This window comes from Zalophus californianus, chromosome 1 (genome assembly GCF_009762305.2).
Source record: "Zalophus californianus isolate mZalCal1 chromosome 1, mZalCal1.pri.v2, whole genome shotgun sequence".
Lineage (NCBI taxonomy): Eukaryota > Metazoa > Chordata > Mammalia > Carnivora > Otariidae > Zalophus > Zalophus californianus.
In genome coordinates, this window is record NC_045595.1 from 86,332,169 (window position 1) to 86,348,054 (window position 15,886).

The 15,886-nt window shown below is 36.3% G+C and overlaps 1 protein-coding gene across 8 annotated transcripts in view; it reads left to right on the plus strand.

The window, feature by feature from the left end:
• The window catches only part of ANKRD28 (ankyrin repeat domain 28), a 194,321-nt gene that overhangs the window by 118,106 nt on the left and 60,329 nt on the right, over nucleotides 1–15,886 (plus strand). For 4 of the 8 annotated variants that reach the window (XM_027583594.2, XM_027583595.2, XM_027583601.2 and 1 more), the window contains one exon: nucleotides 11,922–11,992. The exons of the other annotated variants lie outside the window; for them this stretch is intronic. In XM_027583594.2, coding sequence (XP_027439395.1) covers nucleotides 11,922–11,992 — 71 coding nt within the window. The remainder of the gene's footprint in view (nucleotides 1–11,921; nucleotides 11,993–15,886) is intronic. 8 annotated transcript variants of the gene reach the window in all.

A 15,886-nucleotide genomic window follows, 5' to 3' on the forward strand; every position in this document is an offset into this window, starting at 1 on the left:
AAACTAATAAGACATAATGAAAGAAATTGAAGAAGATAAAAATAAATGGGAAGATATTCCATGCTCATGGATTGGAAGAATTAATATTGTTAAATGTCTGTACTACCCAAAGCAATCTACAGTTTCAGTGCAGTCCTTATGAAAATTCCAATGGCATTTTAACAGAAGTAGTAAAAAACAGTACTGAAATCTGTATAGAACCACAAAGACCCCAAATAGTCCAAACAATCTTGAAAAAGAACAAGGCTAGAAACATCACATTTTCTGATTTCAAACTATTCACAAAGCTATAGTAATCACACCAGCATGGTATTGGCATAAAAACAGACACATATATCAGTGGAACAAAAAGAGAGCCCAGAAATAAACCTATGTATATATGATAATTTGTGACAAAGCCAAAAATATGCAATGGGTTAAGGACAGTCTCTTCAGTCATTGGTGTTGGGAACATTGAACAGTCACATGCAAAAAGTGACACCAGATCACTATCTTACACCATACACAAAAATCAACTCAGAATGGATTAAAGACTTGAATGTAAGACCTGAAACCATAAAATTCCTAGAAGAAAACATAGAGGATAAGCTCCTTGATATCAGTCTTGACAGTGATTTTTTTTGCATTTGACACCAGAAGCAGAAATAACAAGCAGGATGGCATTGAACTAAAAGACTTCTTCAGTACAGCAAAAGAAACCAACAAAATGAAAAGGCAACCTACAGAATGGGAGAAAATATTTGCAAATCATATATCTGATAAGGGGTTGATATCCAAAATATAGAAAACTCTCACAAATAGGTAACAAAACAATCAATCTAATTAAAACTTGGGCAGAGGAACTGAAGAGACATATTTCCAAAGGAGACATACATATGGCCAACAGGTGTATGAAGGTGCTTAACATCACTATTCATCAGGGAAATGCAAAGCAAAATCACAATGAGATATCACCTCACACTTGGTAGAATGGTTTTTATGAAAAATACAAGAGTTAAAAAGTATTGGCAAGGATGTGAAAAAAAAGGGAACCCTTGTGTACTCTTGGTAAGAATGTAAATTGGTACAGCTGCCATGGAAAAAGTTCCTCAGAAAATTAAAAATGGAACTACCATGGGATCCAGCAATTCCAATTCTGAGTATGTATCCAAAGGAAATGAAATCACTATCTCAAAGAGATATCTGCACTCCCATATTAGTGGTAGCATTATTCACAATAGCCAAGACATGGAAACAACCTAAGTGTCTGTCAATGAATGGATAAAGAAGTTGTTATTTGTGTATATATATAATATGGAATATTATTCAGCCATCAAAAAGATACCTTGTCAGTCTTCCAGCAACATGAATGGACCTTGAAAACATTATGCTAAATGAAATAAGTTAGAGAAAGATAAGTAATGCATGATCTCACTTACATCTGAATGTAAGTGAATCTGAAAAGTAAGGGAATCTGAAAAAACTGAACTCCTAAAAACAGAAGAGCTTCGTGGTTGCCAGGAGTGGGGGAGATGTGTAAGGGCAGTCAAAAGGTAACAGAATTCTAGTTTATAAGATAAGTAAGTTCTGGGGATTTAATGTGCAGCATGGTAGCTATAGTAAACAATATTGTATATTTGAAAGTTACTAGGAGAGTAGATCATCAAAGTTCTTTTCACACAGCAAAATTTTTAACTATGTGATGTGATGGATATTAACTAAACTTACAATTTTTCACAACATATATGTATCAAATCATGTACATTTTAAACTAATACAGGGTTACGTCAAGTATATCTCAGTAAAACTGTGAAAAAAAGAATATCACTCAGAACAGTAGTCTTCAAACAGTGTACTTGAACTTTATAAAAGTAGACTTTAAGTTTGAGTAGTGGTGCTTCGAGGGTTCTACTTAAATTTGGTGTGAATGCTATGGTTGCTAAGGCCCAGGTTAGACACTTATTTCAAATTCTGCCTCTACCACCAACCTTATATTGAATGAATTTTTAATAAGTTTAGTTAGAAATTAGAATTTAATCTAGGTTTTTGACCTAATCGAGTCTCTAGATCGAGAAGAGAATGAAATTACATGGAGAGGAAAGTAGGCAACAAAATTAGGCTAATTTGTTCTTGCTAGCAGCAAAAATGGGTAGTGTAGAAACTTCAGGGTAGATTGCTCCTGCCTTTCATATTAATTATTAGTGACATTTTATAATAGTGATTAGGTTAACCATAACTGGTGTCATCTTAAGAAAATTAAGCAATATGAAGTAATCTCCATTGAGCACTTGCATTATACCAAAATCATGATATGCTTCAATAAAAACACAATAAATACTGTAATTTTGTATTATAAAAACTACTTTGGTATCTATGGCAAGGTTATCTGTTCCTGCAATATTTCTCTAAAATAGAAAACGAAGAAGATAAAAAGGTTGACATCAGTCTATAGAGTCATGTCCTTCCATGTTCATGTTTCAGGTTTTGATTGTTTTCTGACTTCCTATGATGAGAAATTAGGAAACCATGTTCTCTAATTTGTTCCAGTCTTGTGTTTTCATTTTTTTTTTTTAAGATTTTTTTTATTTATTTGACAGAGAGACAGCGAGAGAGGGAACACAAGCTGGGGGAGTGGGCGAGGGAGAAGCAGACTTCCCGCGGAGCAGGGAGCCCAATGCAGGGCTCGATCCCAGGACCCCAGGACCACGACCCAAGCCGAAGGCAGATGCTCAACAACTGAGCCACCTAGGCGCCCCTTGTGTTTTCATTCTTAAAAATTACGACTTTACATTCTATTTTGTAATCAGAAATCCCACTGTTTTCACACGCACCCCAGTCCTTATTCATAGCTTCTCTAGCCCCAAGTTTTTTATTTTTGTTTATCTCTTGGTTGAATAGACATCATTATCAAGTTTTTGGAGGGTTGGGTTTTGTTTTAATATTTAGTAAGAGCTCATGGATGTCATATTCTTATTTGTTTGAGATTGTTGCCTTTTTATTTAACTGAAGGGTAGATTGGCTAGTTAAAAAATTCTTGATTCACACTCTTCCCTCTCAACTTTATAGATGTTACTCCAATGTCTTCTAGCATTGAGTGGGAGTCTTGGATTAGGCTCTTCTCTCCTTACCATTTCTGTCCCCCCCCCCCCCCATACCACCCTCCACTACCATGGTCACTTCTTTTCTGCCTGGATGCCTGCAGGATTCAATTCTTTATCCCTAAAATTCAGTACTAACTTAGGCTAAATCTATTGATTATTTTTGCTGGGACATAATGTGAGCGTGCATTTTTAGTTCTGAAATTTAGATTTTTATATCATGTATATTTTTCCCCTTTTTTATTGTTATGTCAATCACCATATATTACATAATTTGTTTTGGTGTACTGTTCCATGATTCATTGTTTGTTCATAACACCCAGTGCTCCATGCAGAATGTGCCCTCCTCAATACCCATCACCAGGCTAACCCATCCCCCCACCCTCCTCCCCTCCAGAAACCTCAGTTTGTTTTTCAGAGTCCATCATCTCTCCTGGTTCGTCTCCCCCTCTGACTTACTCCCCTTCATTCTTCCTCTCCTGCTATCTTCTTCTTTTTCTTTTTTCTTAAAATATGTTGCGTTATTTGTTTCAGAAGTACAGATCTGTGATTTAACAGTCTTACACAATTCACAGTGCTCACCGTAGCACATATCTTCCCCAATGTCCATCACCCAGCCACCCCATCCCTCCCACCCCCGACCACTCCAGCAACCATGTATATTTTACATTAAACCTTTGAATATTTTATTTCCATGTTTTTCTGTCAGTAAATTTTTCTACCATATGTTTTTCTGTGAGCTTTTCTCTGAATTGTAGTTTTGTCTCTTCCATTTAGTTTTGGTTATTGCCTTATGCCTGTCCTTCATTCATTTATCAAATATTTAATGAGCATGTCTGTATCAGGCACTATTCTAGGTGCTGTGGGTGAAGCAATGAATAAAATAGATGGAAGTCCCAGCCTTCGTGGAGTTTATGTTTTGGTGGGGGAGATAGTAACAAGTTAATATACATAGCTTGTCTTGAGGTGATAATTGCTATGGGAAGATTAAAGGAATATATATTGGGTGGGGATCAGTTGCTGTTCTATATTAGATCATCAGAAAAGAGTACATTTGAGCAGATAACCGAAGGATGTGAGGAAGCAAGCTTTGCACACCAGGCAGGTATTTGGAGGAAACTGAGAGAATAAGAACAAACACCATGAAGTGGTAGCATGTTTGGAGGCAAGTGAAAAGGACAGTAAGAGATGAAATAGAGGAGGTGGCAAGGTTCCAGATCATGTGTGGCCTTGTAGGCTTTGGCAAAGACTTGTTTTGGTCCTTAAAGTGACATGTAAAACCAAAGGCGAGTTTTGAGTGGCATGACATGGTCTGACTTGGGTTTTTAAAGATTCACTCTGGTTGTGGTTCAGAGTCTTAGCTGTGTTTTAAATTGTGTTTACTCTGCTTTTTGTTATTTCTAGGCTTTTGTCTGTAATCGTTTTATTTTCCTTTTTTACTTTCCTGATCTCTGCCAGCCCTCGTCTCTTGGCATTGTCTTGCCTCTGTCTTCAAACTCTTTGAGATCTCTCCTCAGCGCTTACTCTCTCCGAATTTGTGTATAGAGAGTAGTTTGCAAATTCATCCTCTCCTTTCCTGGGATAATTTCTTTCAGATATACCTGTTAGCTGTATTTTACTCAGTTTACTCTGCTCCCATATATTTTTCCTTTTGTCCTGTGCTGGATCCTTAACATATCTTTGAAGAATTTGCTTCTCTCCAGAATAGTTATTTGGTAATGAATAGAGTAGGGAGGGGCAAAAAGTGAGCATTAGTTAGGTTTGTCTGTTCCAGTAGTTCTCAAACTAAATGGGTTTTCTCTCAGTCTAGGAGAATAGTTTCTTTTAGTTCTTGGTGTACTATGTGTAGTTGGGGCACTTGGCAGCTCCTTAGATCACAGAGTCTTAGGTAATGATCTGCTGGTATTTGGCCCTTTCCCTCCATCTTCAGCTGGGTCAAAAATAGTAAAGATTCATGGTTGGTTCTTCCTTTAGCACTACCCCACTTTGTTCTTCTTTATTATAAAGTTAGAGTTCTATGGATCAACAGCTCTAGATCATCTAAGATATTGTTAGAAAGGGATTCTGGGACACAGCAGAGAAAAAGGGACAGATATACATGCACACAAAAACATTCTTTTAGAAGGACTCAGTAACCTTCCCAGAATCTGAAGAAGCTTCACTTGATTGGGTATCCTTCCTTGTTTTGGTATAGATTTCACTGTATTTGTTAAAAATTTTCATAGTTTGGTTTGCAGTTACAGCTGTTTTGTTGTATTGAGGATGGTATTTCTCCACATTCTCTTTTATATTTTTGTGAGGTTTTTTTCTTTTTAAGAGTAAAACTACTCTCTTTAACCTGCAGTCCAGGACTAAATTCATTGAAAATGATATGTTTACACATGATGCAGCTCCAGGACTTTTGGATGAGAGGTATCATTTGTGACATATTATATGTAATCAAACAAGTGAATCCTTCCATAGAGTCTATAGTCACACTAGAATCTAGTGTAATTCACAATTATTGATTGGGGTAAAATAATAAAAGGAAATTGTGTTTACTGTATCTCAAATACTATGCTAAATTTACTTTTTCACTCTTAACTCTGTGAAAGTGTTATTATGGATAGGGAAACTAAGGCATGTAGAGATTTAATAACTGGCCAAAAGTTACTCTGCTATAGTCTCTTGCTCCCCTCTATGCTCCCCTCCCACCCTGCCACCAGCACCCCCCCCCCAGCAAATTTGGGTAGACAATTACTTTTATTGAAGAACTTCTGTTTTAAGGACTGAATTTTCTGGCTACATGAGTATAGATACTTTTATGGGAGCTATTCATTTAATGTTTGTATTTAAAACCATAGGTTTAGCAGTACCTCAGACTGTTTCCTTTATGTGGTTAAGTGGTTAAATGACTGTGTTGTGTAAGGCATTAGTCAAAAACTCATTTATCAGTCTGTTTTAGAAAATAATAGCCCTTAAAAAGGAAATACGAATGTTATGTATTAGGAATTAAACCTAAAGTATGTGACCCTTGAAAACCTTCAGTGCTGGTATATTAGTTTGCTAGGACAACCATAACAAAGTACCACAAGTTGAGTGATTTAAACAACAGAAATTTATTTTTTCACAATTCTAGAGGTTAGAAGTGTGGAGATCAAGGTGTTGCAGCATCAACTCCTTCTCAGGGCTGTGAGGGAAGGAACTGTTCTAGGCCTCTCTCCTTGGCTTGTGGATGATCACCTTCTTTTTGTGTCTTTCATCTGTACTTGTCCGTGTCTAAATTTCTTCTGCTTGTAAGGATATCAGTCATACTGGATTAGGGCCGACCTTAATTACCTCATTTTAACTTAATTACCTACCTCTGTAAAGACCCTATTTCCAAATAAGATCGCTTTCTGAGGTGCTAAGGTTAGGACTGCAGCATATGAATTTGGGAAGGGTGTTGGGGAGACAGTTCAACCCACAGTATCTGGTGTCCATAACACCATCTTAAATGATACAATGCAGCAGCAGCTGTCCACACACCCGCCCGCCCCTCCCCCCCCCCCCCCCCCGCATTGCAGGTGGAAAAGTGGAAATGTAGTTGCTTTTTGCTTATTCCACTCCCAGCCTGAAAACAGAATCTGAAGCTTTTGCCATTACTTTTGGTAGGCAGCCAAAGGAAAGCATTATTTCCAGTTTGAGAAGAGTAATGAAAGTATTTGGCTCCTAGCTCAGTTCACTGGACATGGACCGTCTCCTCGGAGGCTTAGGAGTAGAGAAGAGAACTATTCTCTGCAAGGAGAAGTTTTAGAAAATTATTAGGGGGACTGCTTATAATTATTATAAACACCTGTGGAAATAGAAATAACTTTAATAGTATCTACTATCAAGTCCTTAGCCTAGATCAGAGGTCAAAAGACATTTTATGTAAAGAGCCAGACAGACACCTGGCAAGTACTTAATTCTACAACTCTATAATGTGAAAGCTACATAGTTAACACTTTCAGTGAATAGGTGTAGCTGTATTGCACCAAAACTTTATTTACAAAATAGATGGCTGGCAGTCTGTGGACTGTAATTGAAGACACCCTGGTATAGATTATAAAAGATGCTACCTTATCTACTTAATGTTAAGGTAGGGCAAGGTATTTAATAAGTATGAAATAATTTATTCTGGGTACCTATTTCAAAATAGGATAGAATGTTCTAATAGGAAATGGATCATACAGATCACTTGGCACAACCTTGTTTTACTGATAACTTAGTTTCAAAACTCAAAGAATTGGCAGATCTTGTTGATTAATTAGATTAAGGAGAAAACAGATGAGTTGAGACCTAGAGTTAAATGAGATGCTCCTGATTTGAGTTTCTGACTCCTGAAACCCATTTTGCAGAAACAGGAGATCCCTGTGTTATTTCAACCTGGGGCCCATCCTCCCTCGCTCTCTGCCCCCACTTCCCCATATACACACACAAGGCACAGGAGGCAGAGATTGATTGACAACATGAAGGTCTAGGCTCTGGGGAACAGCCTCAGCTCACACAGCATGCTATTACAGAGCCATTATTAGATCATAGGTGCTGCTCCTGGGCTCCTTCCACTACTGCCTGTCTCCTCACAAGTCCAGACTTCTCTTCAGCTGCATGGTTTTCTAGAGCCCAGAATAGACTAATGTAAGTAAATCAGATTATTTATTTATTTTAGAGTTTTAAGCAGACTCTGCACTGAGCATGGAGCTGGACACAGGGCTTGATCTCACAACCCTGAGATTACTACCTGAGCTGAAACCAAGAGTCAGATGCTTAACTGACTGTGCCACCCATGTGCCCCAGATTTTTTATTTTTTTAAATTATTTTCTTGTTGATCTTCAGATGAGCTAGACATTGACCTAATTCTGGAAATCTTACCTTAATTTTTTTTCTTTCAAAAACTGTCAGTACATTTTTATATGTATGAATTATTAAATGAAAAGACTGGGTGAGAGGAAGCTGGTTATCTGAATTTTTCTATATAATCTAATGGTGATATCAAATGGATACAACCTATTTGGGTTACCCTACAGTTGTTTTTTGCTTTTTTTTTTTTTCTTTTTGCTTTCAACATTTCAGAAATCTTAATTACATCTCTACTCTGGAAGATGAATCTAAATTCAGATATTTGAAGTGGCATACGTGCTGGCTGCTTACTTAGCATCTTAAGGGAGAGCTCATGGATTTCCCTTATACATGGATTTGTGGGGGGGAGACTAGTAAAGAAAGTATTTGATACACAATTGGGCATAGCTATCTTGGATTTAATGAGATGTGCTCCTAGCACTTGAGAGGTTTTCTGAAAGTATTGGTTTGTAGTAGTTATCAGTATATCATCCTTAAATTGCTATCTTAATTGTCTTCAGTTTCTCAGCAGTGCTTCCTCTTTACCTGAGGGTCTCCCAGTAACCTAACTTCAATAATTGGGATGGGGCTGCTATCTTACATTTTCTTCATTTTTAATGATTAGGAAACAGTAAAGAAATTAATCTTTTCTTGGTGACTTAAGATCATCCTTATAAACTACAGATATTATACTCTGCCATGTACAAAGTATGTGATGTTTCCATCAGAGCTATTAACATTTGATTTTCTCTGTTCCAAGACTTTTATGTTTTAAGTCGGTATGATTTTTTCCCTTTCTCCATCATCATTGTTAGCCTTTGTTGCTGGTTTTCAGCTGTTAGACTGGTAAACTTTACTCTGGAAATACCTTTTTCATTACTGGAATGACTTTGTAGCTTGTGTTTATGAATATACAGATAATTTTGGAGCTGTCTAGAACAAAAATCTGGTTATCTTCAGAATTCACATGAGATGAGCTCTGGGAGCCTGGACATCTGAAGTGTGCCACCATGTTTGTTGCTCTTATGCCATTTTTCATTTTATAGCCAGCTGTCACTCTTGTACATTGCTATGCCATATTTGTTAATATGTAAAGTGTATACTAATTAATGGATGTGGGCAGGGGAGATATTTGTTCTGTTGGTGTCCTTAGAAATAGATCAACTATTTCTTGTATACTTGACCGTTAGTTTACAAGGAATTAAAACATTTGATTAGTGCTGTGTGATTTAACAAAAGATAAGATGAGTGCCTTCTGGAAAGATTATGATCAGATGTCTAGAATCCTATGGTGCTGATCTTCCTGGGGATAAGTATCTTTCAATTCTAAAAAGGATAAGCCATTTTTTTTTAATCACATCATCTGTTACATTAGTACCAACTAGTAGTATTTTGTATCCTCAGTAAACCATTAGTGGATTCTTTGTTGTAGTCACTCATGTTTTTTGATAAATTAACTTTCAATTTGTTATTAAAATTTGTTATTAAAAGTGAAGAGACTAATTAATTAATTATCATAACTTAAAATGGAAGAATAAAACCAGCAGGGTCTTTTACTTTAGGCTGCCAAATGGGCATCAAAATTAGAGTTTCTTTCTTTAACCATGTATCTGATAATCTATGTTCATAAGAAAGACAAAGCTATCTTTATTGTCTACCTAGTCACTTTCCATTTCTCTTTGCACTTGAAGCCAGATTCTTGGAATTTTTTTATGGCCACTCCTTTTATTCCTTCTTAAATACATTCCTTTCTTTTTTTTTAATAAGTAGTATTTCAATTTTATTTAAAATAGGTATATTTAAAGGTATGTGGTATACAGTGAAATTGCCTTTCTATCCCAGTCCCCTATTACCCAATTCTCATTGTACCTCACCACCTACACAAATGCATAGGCAACCACTGTTATTAATGTCTTAGTGTTCTTTCAGGGTTTCCTTATGCATATAATGCAAATATGAATAAAGATACTTATACTTACCTCTTCCATTTTCTACATAAAATTAAAGAACATTACTCATCCAGTTCTCACTGCTTTTTTCACTTTTTTTCCCTCAGATCTTTATGAGCTCATAGAGATTCTTCTCAATTTTTGTGACAGCCACATTCCATTTTCTTGTTAATTAACACCTGGAATCACACTTTAACCCTTCCCATTTGCTGAAGACCTATTATCAGACCTCATTCTTTTCTACCTTTGTCTATCCAAAGTACTATTTCTGAGTGAATCACTACCTTTCAGGCCTTAATGCCAGGATTTGCCCTTCTATGCACATAAACATTGTAGAAAGAGGTGCAAGGATTATGGAGAACCTTTGAAGTTCCAAGCAAAGAAATGGGAGAATGAAACAGCCAGAGCCTAGCTTTGATATTGTCCCTTTATCATTTCTGAGGACTCCAACCTTCTAACCTATATGCATTTCAAATATTTGCAGTATCCACATTCTACCTTTTACCCAGAACAAATGCTGACTTCATTGTGGTCTCACAGTCTATGTTTTAACCATCTTGGTCTCCGAAGAGCCTAGCAGGTAGTTGTTCACGTTTATTACATAAATATACCACTCTCTCTAGCTATTTCTTTATTCTGTTTGCTTTCTTTCTCTTTCTGCTATTTCTTTCTCCCAAAGCCTAATTGAGCAATCATGAAAGCTCTCATATTGGTTAATTCTTCCAGTGTCCTCACTGTCACTGCTCAGGAGTTCAGTTACTCTCAGAATTTCAACTGCTACATTTGTGAATGATTTTATACACCTGCATTTCATATCATTTTTCTCTCAGGTTCAGGACTTTTAAATCTACTTCTAACATATCTGTGTTGTATGTTTATTACGTTAACCTTTGTAACAGGGCATTAGGAGATCTGCTCTATAGAGGAAGAAACTTTTGTTCAGAGGGATCACACAACTAGTTAGGAACCCATAGCTAGTAGTTGTTAGAGCTGTGACTCAGAGTCACTGCACTTGATTATTCCCTGGAACCTCCACTCAAAACATGGAATGCAAACATTAGGACATCTGAATTCTAGCCTTGCTTCTACCATACTGGACTTCAATGTTAAGCTATTCTCTGTGCCTGTGTTTCATCATCTAGAAAATGAGGAGGTTGGACTAGATATCTAAAGCCCTTTCGCACCAGGTAGTTGTGATCCTGGATATAAATCTAGGGTTGCTTATAGTGTAAGACTCTTCACACCAGTTTCTCTGTACTTTTAAGAGCCAGTGCTGTTTCTCTCTGCTTCGATATACACTAACCCTACAGTTTGGTTGCTGCTTCTGTTTGGGGTTTAGGTACCAAATCAGTGGATTTTATGTAGGCAATAGATGCTACCCCCCCAAATTTAATACATTTTGTCTTACTAAATGCATTTATATTCGTTAAGGATAATTTTTGTCCATTGACTCAATGATTTTTAAATAACTGTATGTAGTTGATTTTTTAAAAATTCTTTAAACCTTTAGGTATAACCCAGAAAGACATATGGGTTTGTTCATTTCTTTCTTTCTCAATTTTTTTCCTAAGTCTATAGCCACTGTATCCATTTTACACAATAACTTTATAGTACTAGTGCACTTTTAATCCTCATTGGAGAAATATTTTGGTATTATATTGCTTTATAACACAATGCATTCATTAATAAAGAAATGTAATGAAGACTTTGTAATGGTCTGCATTTTACATAGGAATATTCTTATTTATTTGAGTTTTTCAAGACACATTCTAAAATGGGGCCTTATTTTTACTGTAATATGCTCTGTATAAAGGTGCTTTTCTAGCCTACATATAAAATGATGTTTCTTTTATTTTTAATAAAAAGAGCTAATACCTTATTGGATAGTTTTGTTTTGTAACTTAGTAGTAACTTATGAGCAGAAAGTATAAAAAATAAAGTACTACTTTTTCAATTGTTAATTATCCAATTTGGACTATATATAACTAATTCAGGAGATTTATTTAAAATATTTTATGCAAAATATTTCAATTTATTTTTTTCTTCTTGTTGCAGGAGCTAGAGTTAATGCCAAAGACAGCAAATGGTTGACACCTTTACACAGAGCAGTTGCATCTTGTAGTGAGGTATGAAATTTCTTTTAGTAAATATATTGTATATAAAAGCATTAAGCAGGCTTGCCTGTGAGCCTGTATTCAAATTCTGTGTTTTCAAAAGAAGGAAAAAGCAACTGAAAATACCTAGACTGGTTAATTTATTTTAAAATTTGTACAGACCAAGTTAACTGTTCCCATTTCTCTTTTGTGACAAAGTTCTCTTGGAGAGTCTGAAGTGCAGAGAGTAGAAAACCCTCCTTATATATGCCCTACAAGAGAGATTATTTTCTATACCTATAAAATCCTCCTCAGTCTTTTCTTTCCAGATATGCTGCAAATGTTCTGCTGACCATGATCAAGAAATAATAATCTCAGCAGTATGTAACAGTTCATTGAAATATTGTTTAAACACTGAAATTAACTTCAAAAACATGATGTGATCTCACATTTTACCAGTTCTAAATATACAACCTAAAGTGTTAGGTGTCTTATGGGGAAGAACAGTTTCTTATTTATAACCCTGTGTATGATTTGTTCTTCAAGATAACTGACATTTTTGGAGAACATTCATTTTTATGTTTTTCAAATCTTCCAGTCCTCATGACACCCTTGTAGGATAGATATTTTGAGGGAGTTGTAGTTAATGATTTGCCATAAACCACTCAACTTTTGAGTAGCAGAGATGGAATGAAAACCTGGACCCTCTTTTTTGTCATCTTACTCTCTTTCTAAAATGTATTAGGTGCATTTTACAAAAGCATTGTGCCCAAGGAGCTCTTGTCTCTTCATTCTTCTTTGTATTCCTCGTTGTGAATGTCTTGAACCCAGAACCAGTGAAGAGAAGTAGGGGCAGAGTGGCTGGGAAGGATTTCAGACCCTGAGATGTGACAGGCAGTGTTAGCTGTAGCCTCCTACTTGGAAGGAGGAGAGAGGGAACAGTGGGTGGTGTGCTGGAGCACACATCTTACCTTAGATCTGGGTCCGTGGTGTGCTCTAGCTGTTGAAATGTGGAACTTGGATCTGGAGAAACTGGCTACACTAGCTGTGTGATCTTAGGCAGATCTGGGGATTATCATGAAAACTAAGACATTAACCAAAATACTTTGAACTCTGAAATTCCATGGGAATATTTGGTGGTTAGCCCTCTTGTAAAGAGTTTCTATAAACAAGGGCAGTTAAGGAAGATAAACATTACTGTCTTTGGAACCTATTAATAAGTTAGACCTAACCATTTTTTAGTATGACTCTTGGGAATGTGATTATTAAAATTGGTGTTTTGCCAAATTAAGTCATAAGAAGGAACACTTTGTATATTTGTAGAGATTGTGAAACAGACAAAAAATTCTTAAAGAAAATAATTAATGGTAGAGGAAGATGGCAGGTTCTTCCCAAAATCTTGACAGCTGATTTTTTAAAACTGTGTACTTAGCCTGAGCTGTAGGATAGAAAGCAGTGATCTTAAGAAGTTTCTTAAGTCTGCTTTCATCCTAAAAATTACTGGGCTGTGTAGTATTACTCTTTTGGAGGAAACCTAGTCAAGATTATCAGTTTCACCCATGTTCTTTTAATTTTTTCTATTACATCCTCAGAGCAAAAGAGAGTTGTACTTAATTTCATTTAATAAGAAAATATAGCCACATAGGGGTATGGAAAAGACAAAATTTTAGGCAGTTTTGCTTTATGTTTTTGAGATACCATGAGAGAAGTAAACCCTACAGAGGATGATCAGAGTGACTGTTTTCTCAATTCTCCAAGGCCTTTGGAAGCTAACACCATTGTAGAGCATCGTGGGAAATTTAATTCATCACAGAGAGGATGCCTTAGGTCTAATTCCCTCACTGTACCTAGGCTGAGAAAGGCTGCTTCTGGTTATATATCCTGAGCTCCTCCACTCTCCCTCAGTGACATGGCTTCCACACACTTCATCATATTGGCTGGCTGACTTGTTTCATCACCAGAGATTTGTGACTTCCATTCTTCTAGTGGAGTGTACAGTTCAGCTCCCTGTAAATGCGGAGTATTCTGAATATATTGATTTCTGAGTATTAGGACTTTGTGTGTGTGTTTGTGTGTGTGTTTTGGTTTTTCTTTGCTTGTTTTTTTAAGAAGCCACATCACACTGCTAGATCCTCTAGAAGATATACATTTACTTTTTTAACTTAACTCTAGGAATTACATTTTAGTTCTATCAAGACACTGAGTTTATATTATCACATGAGATAGTAATAGCCCATCCAGCTATTAAAGTTTATTTGCAAATGTATTAGCCCTTCTTTTCCCTGTGCCTGACTTCAGATCAATGGTAAGAATTGCTAAAAAGGCAGAGCCACAGACAGCTAGTGCTGTACAGACTCTTCTAGATTGACCCCAAGCTATGAATAAATACCCTTTAGATAAAATTATTTAACCTTTTGTCATCACCCCATATTTCATAATCTTATTAAAATCAGTGTCCTGGGATATTTTCTTAGCTGTTTTTTCAAAGTCAAGGTACATGTGCAGCATTTCTTATATATACATAGCATCTAATAATGGAAAAATTGCTATTGAGGTTACTATGGTAATTACCATTAGTAAAACCATGTATACCCTTTATTATCCTTATATCATTTTCTCAGTGCTTATGATGTGCTGATAATATGATCTAGAATTTTATTAGGTTATGACATCAGGCTCATTGATTTGCAATTTCCAGAAATTTGCCTGTTTAGGGGCACCTGGGTGGCTCAGTCTGTTAGGTGTCCGACTCTTGATTTCAGCTCAGGTCATGATCTCAGGGTTGTGAGTTCGAGCCCTGGATCAGGCTCCACATTGGGCGTGTAGCCTGCTTAAGATTCTCTTCTTCCCTCTCCATTCTCCCCCCCCCCCACTCTTGTGTGCTCTCTCTAAAAAGAGAGAGAAAGAAAGAGGAAGTGAGGGAGGGAGGAATTTGCCTATTTGATTTGGTTTAATGTCTCCCATCTGTATATTTGTTTTTTCTGAATTTTTAAAGATCACTGCTATTGTGATCTGACATACTGTTCTGAGCGGTAAATGGTGCATAGATTAGTTAGTTTGGGTTGCCATAACAAAATATTATAGACTGGCTGGCTTAAACAACAGAAATTTATTTTCTCATAGTCTGGAAGCTAGAAGTCCTAGATCAAGATCTAGCAGAGTCCATTTCTGATGAGGGCTCTCTTTTGGGGTTGCAAATTGCTACTTCTCATTGTGTCTTCACATGGTAAAGAGAAAGGGGGTATCTTTCTCTTCCTCTTCTTAAAAAGCCGCCAGTCTTATCAGATTAGGTTGCCTCTCTTTCATCTCATTTAACTTTAATTTTTTCCTAAAGACCCTATCTCCAAATACAGTTACACTGGGAGTTTAGGGCTTCAACATATGAATGGTGGGAAAACACAATTTGGTCTATAGCAGTCAACCCATGGTTCAAACATTGCTCTCTATTGATTCTAGGATCTTAGTAACTGTGTTTATAGCCTTTCTTAGGTTCCATCTTACTTCCCTTACCTACCATTAACTGGATTTTGTTTTTGCTTTTCAGTGAAACAAAAGAATAGTTTTGATTTTTCTACTTCTTGCTAATGGAACATAAGTATTCTCCAGACTTTTCAGAAGATTTAATGTATGCACTGTGAATTCCAGAGTGGGAATGAATAAGGCAAGCCTGGCATCTATAGTATGCCGTGTTTGCCTAATTTATCCAATTATAAATTCTTCATTTTGTTTTTAATTATTTTCTGGTATATCCATCAGCACACCAACTAACATTTCCCAGTATAGTGTTCATTTTATCCCCCAAGTCACAATATGCCCTTCTTGAGATGGAGAATCCTGATGGTGTGTTTGTACCACTTCCTTTCTGTATCCTTTCTCCATACTCCTTTTTTTTTTAATTGAAGTATAATTTACAGTAAATGCAAAGAT